This window comes from Leptonotus elevatus, chromosome 12 (genome assembly GCF_054856555.1).
Source record: "Leptonotus elevatus isolate MCC_2025b chromosome 12, RoL_Lele_1.0, whole genome shotgun sequence".
NCBI lineage: Eukaryota > Metazoa > Chordata > Actinopteri > Syngnathiformes > Syngnathidae > Leptonotus > Leptonotus elevatus.
This window is the reverse complement of record NC_141250.1, coordinates 15,463,568-15,476,137: the sequence shown is the minus strand read 5'-3', so window position 1 is coordinate 15,476,137 and position 12,570 is coordinate 15,463,568. Positions and strand designations below refer to the sequence as shown.

The window sequence follows — 12,570 nt, the reverse complement described above, 5'->3', positions numbered from 1 at the left end:
ATCATTTAGTTATCCAGGATGTCAGGAAACCTCTATACATTAGTCTCTCTTCCGACTACTTCTTCACACAGGGGCCAGGAACATTATGCTTTAAGCAGTCCCCCCGCAAAAATAATTATGAACCCTTGCTGGCAGGATTACCTCTCCTGCAGGAATTCCCACAGACAGCCGATTGACTGCATAGCTCTTCTTGGTGAGATGCTGATAAATTTTGGTGAGCTGGTTGACTTGTAGGATGTCTGCACCTGCTGCTCCACTGGACACCCGCAAGCGTTCAGCTGCAACGTCCTCATCTTCATCTTCAGTCATCTGAGACACCTTTTTCCTGCCCAAAATCAAGTGCCTGCAGAGAGAAAATGTTGACAAGATGAGGAATCACTGTTGGACATGTAATATTCAGTAGTTATTTTAATTGGAAAATATTTGGGAAAAGTTCAAAAGTGGCAGCAAATTTGAATTCAGACAACAATGACATCTTCATTTTTAATAATAATAATAATAATAATAATAATAATAATAATAATGATAATGATAATGATAATGATAATGATAATGATAATGATACTAATAATAATAATAATACATGCCGCTACAATGCCGCTACAATGCCGCTACTTTTTTCACTTGGATTCGACCCTGCAGCAAATACAAAGGTGCGGCTTATCCATCAGATCGCAAGGGGGCACAATGTAAAGGAAGCGCAAGAAGAGCGTCAAGCAGAGCAAAACAAACTTAGTGAGCCCAAATACAGTGGGAGAGAGAACGAGAGCGAGACAATTTGCGCCCTCATTATGGAAAAGAAAGTAGTGGGAACCCGGTGCAGTAACATTAAAACACCTGCGGCTTACAGTCGGGTGCGACTTATATGTGTAACAAACTCGAGTATTCCCCAAATTTAGCTAGCGCGGCTTTTAGTCAGGTGCGCCCTATAGTCTAGAAATTACTGTAATAATAATGTCAGTTCAAGAAAGGCTTCCTATGTTAAAAAAAAAACATTTTAGGAAAATGTATCATTATTTTTCCACTACACACACTCTTGGGTCAAAAGTAACCCAATTATGGATCAAAAATGGACCGATCCACTTTATAGGTGAATTTGACCCAACATTCTGGGTTCTTCTATACAAAATGACCCAATTTTTTGACCCAAGTAAAACATGACCAATATTTATGAGTAGTTTTACACTAAAAGACCCATTTCTTGACTCAAAGTTGGGCCAAATCGACCCAAGTAGAGGATCGGGCCATTTTTTACCCATAGTTGGGTTATTTTTGACCCAACTGTTTTCAGAGTGCCGAATCAGAACAGTCTTTATTGGCCAAATATGTAAAACACACAGGGAATTTGCCTTCACAGACACAACCTGTCCAAGAAACATAAAAATAACAATTGCCAACAGAGGGAGATCTGGCGGGTCAATATCAGCGCCCGGAATTTTTTCCGGAGAGAAGAAAACATAAAGAAGTGGGAGGGGATTTTTTTTTTTTTTTTTCAGATCAAAAGAAAATCTTTGAGACTTAACTACAACAAATAAACTACTACAATAAAAAAATTTTTTTTATTTTCCTCACCTGATGTTGCGGATGAGGGATGTGTTGAGTAAGACACGCAGCGTAAAGAAGACCACGCCTTGGATGATGGAGGAGATGAACATCCAGCCAAGAGCTTCTGTGCAGAATGGATTCTTGTAGGCATCGATGCCATAGCCGCTAAGGATCTGGACCTCCACGTTCATTCTGGCCAACTTCATCAGTCCGTTACCAAAGTTGAATTGAGGGAAGATGAGGAAGGCGTCGCTCAATATTCTGAAGATATTCTCGATGTTCTCTCTCTGAGAGAGACGAATAGGATCAGAGTTATCATATAAGGAATTGTAGTACAGTAGTCAATTTCCTGCTCATGGGTGCAATACATTGCAACTTTCCAGGGTTATTGAGTAATAATAATAATAATAATAATAATAATAATTAGGGGTGTCAAGCGATTACATTTTTTAGTCGTAATTATTCGCATGACTTCAATAGTTAACTCACGATTAATCACAAATTTCAAATCTGTTCTATACAATAAAATGTACAATAAAAATGTTCTGTTTTCACACTCTTAAAATAAAAATAGAAAGAATGGTATACTAATAGTGCTAATAATACGGCTGCATCTTTTAGTCATTTGATACAGTAATTTCATAATAATTCATAATATTGAGTTAAAATCAAAAAAGATGTACTGTACTGTAAAAAAGGAGTGTGATATTGATTTGTGTGGAGGTCCTTTTTCTGCCACTAGATGGCACAATTGCATCTGTAAGACGTTGGTGACAGTGCATATTTCTTTTCATATTAAGAGCTATCTCATCTTTTACATGAAATAACTTTTCCACAAACATATGCATTATAATTATAATTACTAAATTTTGACGTAATCGTGTCTGCTGAGTTGTGACTGGAATTTCCCCAGTAAAGGCTTTCCAAGTTAATTGCATGTTAAAGAAATGTAGTGCCGTTAAAGGGATTTAAAATTAACTCAAAATGAATGCACTAATTTTGACACCCCTAATAATAATAATAATAATTGCAGAAATGATGCTGACCTCTACACTGGTTGTTGTACTTTGAGCCAGAAAGAAGACAATAGAGGTGGACATGATGGTATTGGTGCTGATGAAAAGGTTAATGCACACGTAGACGATGAAGGCCATCTCTGCATCTTTGAAGACGCCTGACAAGAGATACATCCACGGGAAGGTGGCAAACCTGAGGAGTTGACAGTGGAAACTTGACTTAATTCAGGAAAACATCAAGGGTAAATTGTCTAAATCAAAGTAAAAGTACATCTTAAATGATGCTTGGTTTAGAAACAAAACAGGCACTAAAAATACTAACAAGGTGGATGGAAATCACAAAACACAGAGTCAGGAAGATTGATGACTTCTTCTGTTATTCCCCCCAAACCTTTCTTCTTTTCTACCCCACTCTTCCCTCTCACATTATCTGCTTGTTTATTTGATTGGGTCAAAACAACATAAAGAGATCTAGAGAGAGCGGAAGAAAGGGGAAATGGATTAAAAGAAGGAAAAGTAGCACAGGACAACAAATAGAGCTCAACAGAGACGTTGCATCTGGGAAGCGAGCCCAAAAAAAAAGGTGCTTGGTAGACACGGGACGTCTGCCAAAGCGTGGCAGAGAACAGCAGCATGACGGCTGCAAACCAGACCAGGTGGGTGCTGCCTGCCAGATGGAGGGATGTGATTATTCATTGCTTGGGAGGGAGACATCTGTCTGATAAATGAGTTGCACAGTGCTGACTCGGCCTCCTAAGATCTAGGGCCCGTTGGCAGCGGAGCAAAACACAGGAGGGTAAACAGTAAATAGTAGAATTAAAATGATGTAAATATAGCCAAGGACAGATGTGACGTCGACGGATTTGTATGCAACAGAGAGAACCAATTATTGGCGTGAAAATGTGTTTACAAGCAAAAGGGATAAAGGTTGACCTTCAATCTAAATGTTGCTGTCGCATCAGTTTTCAAATCTTGGAAATTTCAAGATGACATCGGCGCTCATATTTATTGCTTCCAAGTGCCGGTTCCTTCTTTTTTTGTATTTCTGGCTAGAAAATAACTAGGTTGTATTCTACTCTGTAGGGTTGAGTATCAATTCTAATTTCCTTTGATTTGATCTTTTCAGATTCAATTAGACAATTAGATTAACTTAACTTCTTTCCAATATTGATTAATTAAGGAAGATTAATTCTTCTTCAATATCAAGGACATGATAAAAAACTTGACAAACATTTAATTCCAAATGAAAGTTTGCGGAGGCAGTAACTGGTTAAATGATTTAGTTTATTAATGAAAGCAAAATTTATTGCATTTATTTAATGTATTAAAAATAGTTATATATCTACCTCACAGGGTGCGTGGATGCGTGTGTGTATGTTGTGGGGAGGGGTCGGGTTATCTTTTTATTGTACTATGAATGTTTTTTTGTTTTTTTTCTTTTGTTTTTCTATCTATGGATGTTTTAATTGTTCAATTTAATTGTTGATGGTTTTTTTGGGGTTTTTTCTTTCTATGGATGTTTTAACTGTTCAGCACCTTGAGTTGTATTTTACTGTATGAAATTTGCTAGATAAATAAAGTTTGATTTGATTTGATAATCACTTAGTCCCGTCCTCGAAGGCCCGAGTCCTGCATATTTTCGAGGTTTCCCTACTCCAACACACCTGATTTAATGATCCTTATCGGGCTTCTGCAGAGCTTGCTGATGAACTTGAATATATCAGCTGTGTTGGACGTGGGAAACCTTTAAACCATGCAGGACTCCGGCCCTCGAGGACCAAACTTTGACACCACTGACTTAAGTGTTACACCAACATTGATATCAGCAAAGTTGAGATGAAAATATTTTCATAATTCTAATTCAATAATTGTAAATACAAATTTAAAATATTCTGAATTGTTTTAAAGTGCAATAAGACAGGTCTTTCATAAATGTAAGAACATTTAAATTCATGTCGACACTAAATTTCAAGAAAACAGTAAGATACAAAAAAATATGGCCTTTAAAATGAAATCTTCGTATAAATGTATGGGAAAATGAGATATTAAAATAATCAAGTCATGGTTTTATGACTCGATATCAGGCTCGAAAAGGAAAATCGATTTGATTTCGATCATTGAAATTTTTAAACCCAGGCCTACTATCCTGTATCGGATTTTTGAAATTCACCAACCTCAAACAGCTTGTATGAGATATGCTCTACATCGCAACAAAAGACAAGCAAACTTCCAGTACGCTGCATAGACGAGGACTCTAACCTATTTGCATACTGATGACTCACCCAAAGAGCACCAAAAGTAGCGAGACGGCAGCTAAATTTTGCTGATCCGTGAACGCTGGAACCTGGAAGGCTGCAACCACACCGATGGTCAAAATGACAGGAATCAAATAGATGATCTGTGGGAAAAGATCCAGGTCAAAATTATTAGATGGTATCGGTTATTAAATGGATGAGGTGGTCTTTTGGTGATTTATAGACTGGGCAATTAGGTGTTACCATGTCATAAAGGAAGTTAATGGCCCAGTAGAAGGGCTCACTGACGCCTGCGATGTGCTGCAGCCTCTTGGAACCGCTGTGATGCTCGCTGACTACGTAGATGGAGAAACTGGCTGTGGTGATGGAAAAGCCTGTGAGCACGCACATGGCCACAAGGATCTGGAGCATTCCCAGAGTGCTGCGAAGACGAAATTGGATTATTCACAAGTGGTCTCTCAGAAACAATATCACAGCAGCGTTTTTATGAATCGCTGGGCCAAGTTTGTTGACATCTAATAATGAACACTATATTGTGTGTTGCTGCTGCTTGCAGTTGCAATTTATTTTGGTGTGGCTGGACTAGCAACAGTATATATTATACGGTACCTTATATGAAAAAGTTCGAGCCCGCCCTGCAATTTTGGAAAGACTTTTTACTGAATTTAGTGTCTGCTTTGTGTTGTATGTTTATCCATTTTACCAGAAGAACATTTGTGAGTAGGGCAAGAATGATTAATCAGCCGATATTAGCTCTTTTAAAATTAGCCCCCAAAAAAAACTAATATTCAAAGTGTTTTTTAACACAATATTTAACACGATAAAACAAAGTTAATGGCATTTAGCCGATATTAGCTCTTTTCAAATTGGCCAAAATAAGATTTTTTTTTTTCAGATAGAACACAATATTTCACTTGATAAAACATAGTTAATGGCATTAAAACCTTCAAACCTGCCTAAAAAAAAAGCATGCAAAAAAAGACCAAATAAAAGACAAAAAATCATCTGATTTGTCCCTCTATCGTAAAGTTAAATAAATATTAAAGGACATATAAAATTAGTCTGTAACTCATATCTTTAACGTTGTACGTGTTAAGGGACCAACATTTAAGTTATTTTAATTATATATTTTTTTAATAATTGGCCGAATAATCAATTAATTTTAGGGATGTTCAATACCGCCACTCAAATCTTCAGTACTCACCGATACCGAGTGCCGATACCATTAGTACTTATGATACATAACATTTCCCCAAAAAACTATGACAGATACTTTTTTTTAAAGACCTATGTATCCCAATCATAGCCTTTCCTTAAAATTGCTTGAAATGAATGGCAATCACATTTTTTCAATTTGCTCATTAAAGTAATTTTGCATAGAGCACACAATAAAATGAATTTCAAAAAATTTATTAATATAATGAAATAAATAATCCAGTGGCCAGAAAAAAAAGTCCCAATCAAAATATGTGGTTGGCTGCTCTGTATTTCTGTTTTCTGTTTCACGTTCTCCGCTTGTCACTCATCTCATAGCTGTGCAGTAGTCAATAACAATATACTATATAATATACAAACATCTGTCCGCACTTCAAAGCTAATGAAATTGTTGAGTACAGCTGAAGACTTATGTGCTTTCTTACCGGATCCCCCTGTGGCGGTCAATAAATGCAAAATAACAATTTCAGCCTTTAGTTCCTGACCAAAAAACGGCCACAAGAGCGTCGCGAGTACTGATACCGTGAAATGTGTCCTGGTATTGGTACTCGCCCCTCCCTAATTAGTTTAATATCAGAATCAGCGTCAGCCTAAAAATTCACATTTGTCAGGCCCTATTTGTGTAGTCAAAGTGACTTGGATGATAAATCCTGGCTAACAATTTCTGTTGTCGCTGAGCAACTCATCCTAACATGTCTTTAGAGACCTTCCTTCCAGAACTCCAGTACTCCGCAAACTCTCCTAACAAAGCTGCAAAGAGAAAGATCCACAATTCTACTAGTGTACACCTGAGCAAAATCCTGATGAATTAATGAATCTATTAAAAAATATATCCGGAGACGTTTTTGACTATCCAACTCGCAACGCAACATCTCTGGAACGCATCAATTTTTGAGCCATAACACTACGGCTGTGTGTTCCTGTGCAAGTTGGCCAGGCCAGCACCAACATTCTAATCAGATGCCCGCAGTTCCAAGAGGATAAAGTCGAAGCTGGCTGAGTGACCAAGTGAGAAGGAGAAGAAAAAAAAGATGAAATGTGGCGGGAGCTTTAAGGAAGCTCCAATTACTGTACGTAGCCAGCAGCAACTGATCAGGCTCATTATCAGCATGGCCAAGCTTTAGCTTGGCCATGCTGAGTGTATCCCATCGGCCGCCAAGCTGTGAGAATCAAGATATCTTACTGTATTAAGCCGACTGTATCTTTAAAATGGCCAAGGTCAAATCAAAATGGGCATGGAAGGAGGAGAAAATGGCTTCTTGCCCTCCAAAAAGCTCCCCATGGATACAAAAATACTGAAGGTTTGAGGGTGATGCCATAACAGCGATTCAATCCACTTGCTATATCAATAATTTGGTGCGGTCCACTGGAAGACACACATTTTAAACATATAACCAAACCAATCCTTCGTTTTATGTTCTGAACATTTTTAGTTCATTTTAGATAGCTGGCCAAACATCATTATAATGGCATTCTGCTCTATAGTGCAAGCGCAAGGAAATCCATTTAGAAAATCAAATATTATTAAAAAAAATTTATACATAAATACATAAATACATAAAAAATAAAAATTACATTAAATGAAAAATACAATAAATACATAAATAAAAAAATCACCATCTCCTCAAGTCCTTATTTAACCACTTATGATGTCCTAAGTAGAACGTGTGAAGTTTTTTATTGAGTGAAACCGTAGAACAACAAATAATTATACTATTAGGACCTTTTTGCCAATGCATGCATGTAGGCCTACTGATGTTTTTTTAAGCAAATGTAACAATGAAAAATGCAAAAATTTACATTGAGTCGTCTTCATCTTTTCGACCAAAGTAGGGTTGACTGTACACTGAAATGGCTGGGGGGGGGGAAAGGCAGAAAAGGAGCAAAATATTATTATTAATATAACATGTCTATAATCACAATAATAAACACCTTGAGGGGAAGTCAACCAAAAAATGTTTTCTTGACAATATGTTCTATGCAGCACCGCTCGCCTAACTAAATATGAATCTGAAGCAGCAAAATCAAGCCGTTTTTATCAATATCAGAAGGCGGCCATTTTAACAGTTGCTCAGTTCTCAGGTAACAACCAATCACACCTCAGCTTCAGACAACAGGTGAGCCGCGATTGGTCATTGCCTGAGCCCCGAGAAACCGTGATGTCATCAGCAAGTGGCAAAATGGCCGCCCCCTGAGATGGATACAAATGCCTGGATTTTGCTCCATAATTTATATTCCACAAATGTAATATTAATCAGAATTTCATGTGAGGTTACATATTACATATTACTGTCAAAAAATGTCAATTGACTTCCCCTAGAATTAAAAACAGTTGCCAGTGTCAGACAAAATAGAGCATTATTATCTTTGGATACAAATATATTTGGATCTTGAAAATGACACAGTTGAGCTTTCTTAAGAAGTTTCTCATGAACGTACAACCGTTCATCTACCCTGTCTGCTGTACGCAACTACATCCGTCGTCTATTTGACACAAATTGCCCATAAACTTGTAGCCATATACTCTCTGCTGAATGGCTTGAATAGGCTGTAAATTGCAGTGTTTTAGGTGAGCAGGAGTGTGATGACACATCCGTGGGCAGGTTCTAACCAAGAGTGGGAAGTCCATTACATAAGGCTAAGAACTTACATGTCCAAAGCTAAAAGATCATAACTGTCATAAGTAATCCCCCAGGATCTTACCGCTTCTGTATTGAGCAACATTCTATGTTATGTGCGCGTACAAGTATTGTATAATTTTATTAAAATGTCAAGTATAATCTTTACGGCGATGCAATGACATCATATAAAGTATTTGTATTCATTACTGCTTCACAGCATACAGTACCATATTTCTTTGGATCCTTATCTGCTGGAAGTTTGGAGCGTAGGATGACATTGTTGAGGCTGTTTAAATATGCTGGCATTGTGTGGTATCCCTCAGGGTTGAACCAAACCTACACTCGAACACACGCACACACACACACACACACTCGTGAGGCCATCTTCATGTGTCATGTTTTCCTTCCCGGCAATATAATTACAGTTATTTCGAATTACAGCAAAGAGAATGATACCTTAGATAAGGTGGCATTATCAAACTTGGCTACAATATCCGTTTCCAGGTCTGGTGGGAACGTCATTCCAAACTCAAACCCGCCGTATCTGAGATACAAAAATGATTTGGAATCAACTTTTTCAACACCTAACCAGGAGCATGCCAACTATTTCAGACGCTCAACGATAAATTGGCAAATAATACCGTCAGCTTGCTTCTTGAACCTTACCTGTTCCTAATAAAGCCATTGGCCGTGGTCAACAGGTAATTCTCTACATTGATTCCACTTATGTTGTAAACGATCTGCGAAGACGGGATCTGACGACTGGCTGGCTGGAATCTTTCCCCATGACAAACCTGCATTATGTTTCGGAACGAACCCAAAATGTGAAAGCGTGAAAAATTCTCACTCGGTCCCATTCTCGCCGTCCCTCACCTGTTCCTTTATGGTACATATGCAATCACTAAATGGTTTGGAGCTGTTCCCTCCGGAAGTCCAGCTGTTAGTTTGGCTTGTGCAAACCCTTGAAAAAAAAAAAAGAAGAAGACATGCTCTGAGTAAAATGGCGGCGCAGTAATACGACGGGAGTGCAGTCACATGCCAGAATGTATCTTCATCATTTGATATGATGGAGACGACGCTAAAAGCCTGTACACAGCCAAAAGAGATGGAAGGAAGGTCGAGAGTAGTGAACCACTCATACAGAAATGCAGCTGCAGGCACTCAAGACTTGCTTTTGTACATGCTATTGAACAAGATTCCGACATCTAAATTTGTGCTATAATTATCGGCAATTTATCGACCAATTTGGCATCATACAGATAAACCGGATAATAAAGAAATCCGCCGATAATAATAACCTTGCCACGTTGGTCCATCTGTTGTGGTTGTGGCTCAAATTGTGCCCAACTCCTAAACCCCTCTTCTATGGTAGTGTCGCATATTTGTGACATCACAATGTGTGCGACCTCGTGTTGACAGAAGATGCATCAGTCGCCAGTGTGGGCTTTCCTTACTGTGTCTCGACCAAAATGTTACCCTCACAGGTTTTTTTGCATTTTTTAAACGTGACTGTTTTGTTTTGGCAAAGTCAAAATGAGTTACTGGTTGTCTTTGAAGCAGAGATTATAATACAATTCAGCTTCATAGTGATTTATAAAATGTTTCAATGTATTTGTACATGTTAGACGTATAGTAGGACTCGAAAGTATATTTGTATTTAAGTTAACTTTCGTCACTTTCTAAATTATTAGTTTATCGGTATCAGTTCCATAATTTGTGCATATATATTTATTTTATTTTTTGTCTTTCTTTCTTTTGTCATTCGGAAACCTTTGATACCCAAAAGTGGTCAATTTGATATTTTTTCACAAATTTATACGATTGCTCAGTCCCTACTCGGGCCTGTTTTTTTTGTTTTTTTTTAACTCATTCAATGCCATTGACGGCTACAGACATCCAAAAATCATTTGAACTATTTCTATTACATTTTCCCCCCTTTTGTTAACAAGAGTGTGAAAACCTATAATTTGTTTTATTGTACATTTAGAACAGATATAAAATATGTGATTAACCGTGAGTTGGCTAGTGAAGTCATGCGATTAATTACAATTAAAAAATTTCACCTGACGCCCCTAATTTTAATTTTAATAGTTTTTTTTTTATTGCAAGGCGATTATTTTTTTTATTTATTATAATTAATCACATGACTAATAATCAACTCACGATTAATCACAAATTTTATATCTGTTCGAAATGTACAATGGGGAGTGGCGGGGGGGGGGGGGGGGTGGATGGGTTCATAGTCTTATTAACAAAAGTATAAAACTAATAGAAATAGTTCAAATGAATTTTTGACGTCTATAGCCGGTAATAGCAGTAAATGAGTTAATTGTTGACCCCTCTAAAGTGTTGAGAGTGGCTTTCTCTCTTAAACAATGCAATATTATTGTCTAAACCGTTTCGATTTTTGTTTTTCTGAGAGGTGAGGGCTTTGGAGATGTGAGGATTCTGCCCTGTGAACAGCGATGTGTGTTTCATGCTAGAAAATACTGTCAGGTTTGTTTCTCTACAGCAAGAGGACAAGAATGGATGTAGATTTTTAGATTTGTGAAGGTCTGCAGCACACTGTCCCTCTTGTCATTTGAAGGCAAAACATTCAATCTCTATTGCGCCGTTGGATTTTTACACTTCTTCTGGGGGGCCAGGGAGCTTTAAAATGGCTCCGAGGTGTACTTCATGAGTCTCAACACTGTGATTCAGTGACAGTAAGGGGAAAATCTCTGCAATAAACGGGAGGTGTTTATGGAATACAAATTATGCTATTGAGCTGCAAGGCTCTGCTGTAGGCATTCACTCACATGCACGGAGAGTAAAGGAACAAGAAAAATAAGAACGACGCAAGAGACTCAGAGTTGTTGATATTTGGAAGGAGGCAGACTAGTAAAATGAAACAAGGGAGGCATGGGAAGAATGAGAATGAGATACAACGAAAATTGCTGTTAAATATAGAAGCTTGTGTGTTGCTGTGTTTACGTACGGGTTGCTTGACTGGTCAAGGCAGCTGCTATCCATTCCAGGGAATGACACCATCGTGTCCACCAGCTTGCTGGAGTTTTCATTCTGGTTACTGTGAAAATACATAACACAAATAATGGAATTGATCGTATTTGATTTGGTCATGAAATATTTTTCTCATTAGGATGAGAAACATTTTTGTTCTAATGAGAAATGTTCTCATTGGGATGAGAAAGTAGTCCATTGCATGCTGACATAGGAGACCGAAATTACATTTCGGTTCACATTTCTAAATCAAAATGACAGTGCAGGACCTAGTTTGGTTATATTTTCACATGGGACTTTTTTTATAAGGACATTGCTGCTTCACTTGCAAGTCGTCAATGTTGTGTACCACTCCCATTATATGTCTTGGGGCGGCATGGCTCAGTGGTAGAGTGTTCGTCTCCCTGGTGACCATGTTGACGTGTCCTTGAGCAAGACACTGAACCCCAATTTGCTCCCAATTAACCTGGCAGGGCCATTGGTATGTGATTGGGTGAATGTGAGGCATTGTCTACTATGGACACCATATGGTGTAGTTAAGTTTCTCGTTCGGACGAGAATGTTTCTTATTAGAATAAGAAAGTTTCACTTTTGGGGCTCAAGCATTACAAAAAATGAGTAGAAGTAGAATTTTAGAAAAATCCCATCAACACTGATCTCGTTCCCAAAAACGTGCTCAAGTGCTCAAAAAGGTAACAAATCAAATTGTCTTGTACTTCAACCTTCGAACTGGATAAAGAACCACAGATGAACTTGGAATGTCACCTCAGCATTTTCTTAGGTACACGTTCTATATCCTTGTTTAAATAGCGCCACTTCTCAGGGCAAAGACAACCTCCCCTGACACTTTCAAAGTTATTCACTTTGATCGTGCATTGCATCGACACGCATCGCATTCTCCATCTTTATTTCCCCTTT

General features: G+C 37.9%; 1 protein-coding gene across 1 annotated transcript in view; it reads right to left on the bottom strand.

The window, feature by feature from the left end:
- Positions 1-12,570, bottom strand: part of abca12 (ATP-binding cassette, sub-family A (ABC1), member 12) — a 59,915-nt gene that overhangs the window by 8,073 nt on the left and 39,272 nt on the right. The window contains exons 53-63 of the mRNA XM_086090491.1: positions 11,630-11,719; positions 9,526-9,613; positions 9,319-9,446; positions 9,109-9,196; positions 8,880-8,988; positions 7,832-7,886; positions 5,060-5,237; positions 4,844-4,959; positions 2,592-2,754; positions 1,573-1,832; positions 142-343 (exon numbers count right to left, since the gene is read on the bottom strand). Coding sequence (XP_085946617.1) covers positions 142-343; positions 1,573-1,832; positions 2,592-2,754; positions 4,844-4,959; positions 5,060-5,237; positions 7,832-7,886; positions 8,880-8,988; positions 9,109-9,196; positions 9,319-9,446; positions 9,526-9,613; positions 11,630-11,719 — 1,477 coding nt within the window. The remainder of the gene's footprint in view (positions 1-141; positions 344-1,572; positions 1,833-2,591; positions 2,755-4,843; positions 4,960-5,059; positions 5,238-7,831; positions 7,887-8,879; positions 8,989-9,108; positions 9,197-9,318; positions 9,447-9,525; positions 9,614-11,629; positions 11,720-12,570) is intronic.